At 36.2% G+C, this 5764-nt stretch overlaps 1 protein-coding gene across 1 annotated transcript in view; it reads right to left on the bottom strand.

Annotated features, from left to right (window-relative positions):
- Positions 1-4409: 4409 nt before the first annotated feature.
- The window catches only part of STX7 (syntaxin 7), a 50860-nt gene continuing 49505 nt past the window's right edge, over positions 4410-5764 (bottom strand). Inside the window, exon 8 of the mRNA XM_012665170.1 lies at positions 4410-4631. Within this exon, the coding sequence (XP_012520624.1) occupies positions 4410-4631 (222 nt within the window). The remainder of the gene's footprint in view (positions 4632-5764) is intronic.

The following is a 5764-nucleotide window of genomic DNA, read 5'->3' on the forward strand; positions in this document are numbered from 1 at the left end:
TTATTAAGAAAAATGTTTGACCACAGACCAGGAAAAGACATAAAGACAACAGGGCAGGTCTAATTTTGAACAAGAAATATTCTATTGCATCCAAGATAGAACTAATATGAATATTACTAAGGTTATCTTACTAACTTTTGGTATATACCCCCACTGCAAGATAATAGTAATAATTAAATGTTAAAACCATGGTAAACTTTAGTGAAGTTAAAACATTAAATTTGGCCCTGGAAAGAGGTCAGATGTAGTCTGGCACACTGAAAACGCCTTGAAATGAACTCAAAATGACCACAGCACCTAAGTTTAAAAAAAGAATAAAATAAAATATTCTCCACTAAAATTTGGCTTTATTATTACTGACAGGAGAATCAGCTTTGATATGAAAGCCATCAAGTCTTTAGCTATGCAAGTTATTAAAAAAGCAAAAACCTGCATCTTATTATTGGGCCAAAACTCTAATTTTCTAGAAAATAGATTCTCTTTCTCCTAGTCTAAGCTCAGTATTTCGGGTCTACCATTACACATTTGAAATAAAACTTCCTGAAAGTGAAACTAGGGATGAGTGAAGTCTTAGTTGAGGCTAAATAGCTGCATTTCTAAGTCTTCTACCAATGCTAATAGGTTTCGGAGTTAGTAACTACTGTCTAACAGTACTTACAGTAAACACTTAAAAATTTGTACTTTGGGTTGGCCAAAGTGGGAATTAATGCCCTTTCAAGTTTATTTAAAGACGCAGTTCAGTTCTAGCAGACTCCCTCTAAAACAAATAGGAGTGTTATGCACGTAACAACTGCACAGGAAATCTGGTTTTGCCTTCACCACTTACATTCTAAGCAGAAAGGCCATCACTACACAAAACCTACAGGAATCCCACTCTGAGTAATTAAGTGACCAACCTCTTAAAAACTTGCCAGAAGCAACAGTGTCTGTAAAACCTATTTAGTGTGTTATTTAGTTCTATTTCTGCATTCAAAATTAAGATTGTTTGGAGATAAATATTACATAATTTTCATGGCAACCAAATGATTACCAAAACAAAGAATTAAAATTGGCGTATCAGTTCAGTATTTGAATTATGAGAAAATGGCATGAGCCATTAGCATGAGCCATTAGGAGAGTTTTCTTCTTTATTCCCTTTTGATTAAAAAAAATTTGCCAAGGGATGGGATAGGGTTAAATTTAAAACACTTTAAGTTATATTTTACAAGAAGCATACTTAATGCTTTTGCTGAGTGCTTTCTGACGAAATACAGAACCAAATTCCCATCAGCTCTCACCCTTCTTTCCAGCACTTTGCCCTCTATTGGGAGCAATAACTCTATACATGTGCTACAAATGTCAGCCCTGACTAACAGGATGCCCTAGCTCTGAATCCAGCCACAGCCACCAAAATAGCTCCTTTCTGGAGACATCACACACAGATTATGACTCATTTAGTAGCTCATCTTTAGAAAACTAGCAATTTACTAGTAGTCTATTAGTTGAGAAAAGAAAATGAAATTCAATTAATTGCTAAGGGGAAAATAGGATAAACAGGAGGTTGGTTCTTAAGAGCGAATAGTGCCCAAATGACAGGTACTAGGTGATCCAGAAGGTGATGAATTAATTCTCACACATTCTCTTCCTTCCTTGCCTCCTTCTGAAATTTCTCACCTGGCACTTTCTTTAACATATTAAGTGTTTTTATATGCCAAATGCCAAACATAAGCTCCCTGAGGGCAGGGACCATATTCTTTAGGTTCACTCTTGAAGCTTCTGTGCCCAGCCATGTAGCAGCCTGGCAAAACACTGACCCCAAATAAGTGCAACATTAAGTATTTATTGAGCAACTACTATGGGAGGGAGGGAAGAAAGAAAGGAAGGAAGGAAACTGCTAGGTTTTGGGGTCCTGGGGTCTTCGGATTTTGTTTTGGCTGGAAAAATTGACCAGTTTACCATCTAGAAGCAGTGCTTCTAAATTTTTCCATCAAAGAAACCCTAATGGAAGAGAAGAGATTCTGGTTCATGTGATTTATACTCTCACTGTTTATCACAGTGCTTGTTTCACTATTGTGCTGGACTGTCACCTCAACATCATTGCTCTCTACTTTCTAGAATGTCCTCCAGATTGCAGGGAAAGCCAGAAACTACACTTCCCACAAACTTCTTTGCTCTCTGTTTCTAAGTTAAGAGTTAACCAAAGAGAAACATTTCCATGAAATGTGGAAGGCAGAGAAAAGGAGAGGCTGTCCTTCCTCCAAGGCTGTGTGGGCAGGCAGCGGACAAGGGTTTCACGGCAACTTCAAGATCTCTTGCAAGGAGCCTGCTTTGGTGCTCTTAACAGCTGAGACAGCTGGTGACAGCTCCTTGAGACTCACAGTGTCAGTGCTGCAGGCTGAGACAGCAGAAGCTTCTGGATGTCAAGATTCACAGCAGTCCCTGGGGAAGCTCCTGAGATCCACCACCCACTTTCGTGCTGCAGATACCTCCCTCACCCACCCTTCTGACGTTGGAAGCTTCTAATTCCATATATATTAAAACATTTTACACTTAGGGTGCATCAAGTGGTTAGTTTTCCTAACCGAAATGTTGAAATATTTAACGTTAGCATTAAAGAAAAAAGTTTCCTACCTGTCTTGTTAACTTAGTGAAAGATGCTGCTTCATGGAGTCTACTGACATCAGAAAATCCAGCTGAAATGAAGAAAGATAACCCTGCATGTTCGGCAACCATGCAATTTCTTTTCCTATCTCCAGGCAGTTTGTGTCACAGTATTTTGAGGACATAAATTTCTAAATACTTGGGAAAAATGGTTTTATCTTCATTGATTTATAAACTATGTCAGGGCAGTTGTTAAGCAGAGATGTCATGGATTTTGTCAGAGAAGTGGTACACTGCAACACTTTCAGGCTCCTGCTGGTGTAAAATCTGGTAAATGTGTTTCCTTGTTGGCAGGTCAAACTGCTAAAATCTTATGGTAGACCTAATAGGTCTGAGAATCACAGGTTCATTTTTTTTTTAAACGAATCATGAAAATACACAATATTTTTTTTGAGGAAAAAAAATGACTGATGTTCTTTATTTACTATTAATACTAATAAGCTGAAAATGTCATTCAACTCATAAATTTCCCAATCAACTTGCTTTAGCCCATTCTGAAACTTTATTTATATTGCAGCAAACTGGCCACATGTATGAAATACATTCAATTCTGACTTTCAAAAAATGCTGAATTAGTTATCCTTTTGAATCTTAGCTATAAAGGTGGACAATGACTTTATTTTCTTTATACATGTTTTATCGTTTATTATGACATTCCTTTTTCTACATGAGATACAAATAAAAATTACACCAACTACAGAAACTATTCTGTACTTGATAAACCACAGACCTATTTCATGGAGGAAGAGGCCTTTAAAGTCATTTTTCTTCATGATAGGTTTGTCTAAAAAATGGATATTCAAGACACAACTTTTTTTGTGCACAAAATTTCACCATTTTTAAGAAAAGCAGTGAAGACACTTTACAACCCAGTGGCCACCTCTTCAAGGTGCAGTGTTCTTGGTCGTCGACGCAGATGCTGCCGGGGTACCCAGCGAGCCTGACTCCAGACACCACGTCCACGGCGGCTATCCTAGACTGAGCTCCATCTGTGCCCACATCTATACTTTTTTTAATACATGATCCCATGCCTACTGAAAAACAAGTCACACTATACTGAAATGACACCAGTTACTCTTTTGCCAGCCATCATTTTGCAAAACCAAAACATTTTTGTAATATTTAATGACCAAAACAATAGCCAAATACTTAATGCCACATTGTCATTGAACTTGTGAGGCTGATTAATCTCAATTTGTGTTCAAGTATTTCCTTTGAACACACTAAAATGAACACATGTCACTTGATAAGGAAACTTCTTCAGTTTGACTCAAACAGATTAGACACACTATCCATCATGAAAACAACTCTATTTTTATTTTCCATAGTGTAATCTTCACCATTCACAGCAACTCTAAAACTGGCCTAAGGGAAAACTTCAAGAATTTTTTATTTGGCTACTGTATTATTTTTTTCATTTAATTTTTTCTAATCAAGACTGCTTTTTTTGTGTTTCAAATATTTTGTGTAAATTTCTCCCTCAAAGTTTCTTAAGAGAATGCAAGCCACTAAACTTCCTGTTTTAAATCACTGATCAGTATCCCAGTTAAAGCAATAATTTAAAATTATTACTTTAAATAAAGGTACTAAAATTATGCCAAGTTTTAAGTGCTTTTGTTGTTACTGGGAACTCATTGTGAAATGAAAAGAAGTAAATGTACTTGGCTAGTGTAAGAATACACATTTTATCAAGTACAACTGTGGCAAAAAAACCATTGAACTGATTTGTGGAAGCCATCAGGACTTTTATAAAGACATAAGATGGTAGTTTAGCACAGGAAACAGCATGCACCTCTGAGCAATTGCAAAGAAAGACCACGTCCGAGCAGGCCTGGTGGGCTGGCACTGACATCAGAACGGGGGATATTTGTGTGAATTCTCTGGCAACGTGAAGGCTCTAAGTTCCAATCACTCATTCTCGAAAAGTCTCCTATAGTCTCTTTTGTGGAAAAAAAATTGAGTTTTGCTGACATGCAAAAGGCAGCTTCTACCTATTAGAGACAAAATAGATAAAATTATTGATTCCCCCAAATAAAAACTTTGGGTAAACCAATGCTCCAGAAAGATGTAAAATGGCTACAGTGCATGTGGTTACATCTGCAGTGTGGAGACTTCAGGTAGCACAGCACCACATGGGAGGTAAGCGCTGGTCTCCTGGAAGGAAGAGTCCTCATGAAACAGGCCTACCCAGAGACCTTTTAAATCACCTTTATTTTGGTTGCAAAGATACAGTTTACTTAGTTTCTTAATGTTTTATTTGTTCCCATTTGAAGTCTCAGTCAGAGCTTGCCCATGTTAAACATTGCCTCCACTACCAAACTGCTATATAAGAACATTATAAAATATAAACTATAAACTGAGATAATGCTCTTTATAGTATTTAGATTAGTGCATGAAAACAACAGTGATTTAAAAAGGCAGATGAGTCAACTGGCAAACATCCAATTGCTTTTCTAATGAAGGATGATATAATACAAAAGGGCACACAAGGTAAACACTAAATTTTAAGTGTCAGGTGCTCAAAAACAGTAATTGTGAGGAAGTTACTTCCCAACGGTAATTTTGACCCAAAGATACTTATGTAACCATTATTCTATAGGACATAGGGAAGGTAAGTAATTGTTAAGATAGTTCAGTGAAATAACAAGTTGGGATCTTTAGAATCTAAACACAATAGATTTTGGTGTTGATTTTTCACACTCTCCTTCCAAATTACATTAAACATTTATAGTAACTACACTTTCCCTAGTAAACATCAGACTTAAATAGACCATATGTAAAAACAATCTATCCTTAGTAATTTTACTAAGCAATCTACAGCAATGCTTAATATATATACATCACGGGTATGAAATATACTAAGTTATTCACTCATTTCATTCAGAGTAAACAAGGGTTTTAAAAGAAAACAGTAAAAGTGAAATAGATAATTTGTGCTGTTGTGAACCAGGGGGAAAAAAAAACACAAAAAGACATGTTAATATTTTTAAGTTATTGAGAATATTTTCTCTGCTGAACTGAGTCAAAATTAAATATGAGATTTTTTAATTGAAGTAACACATATCTGGGTGCATGTTACATAGTGACAGAGAGATGCACACAGAATACACACATCTTTAAATTT

The sequence above is a fragment of the Propithecus coquereli genome, unplaced genomic scaffold (assembly GCF_000956105.1).
Source record: "Propithecus coquereli isolate 6110/MARCELLA unplaced genomic scaffold, Pcoq_1.0 Scaffold98, whole genome shotgun sequence".
NCBI lineage: Eukaryota > Metazoa > Chordata > Mammalia > Primates > Indriidae > Propithecus > Propithecus coquereli.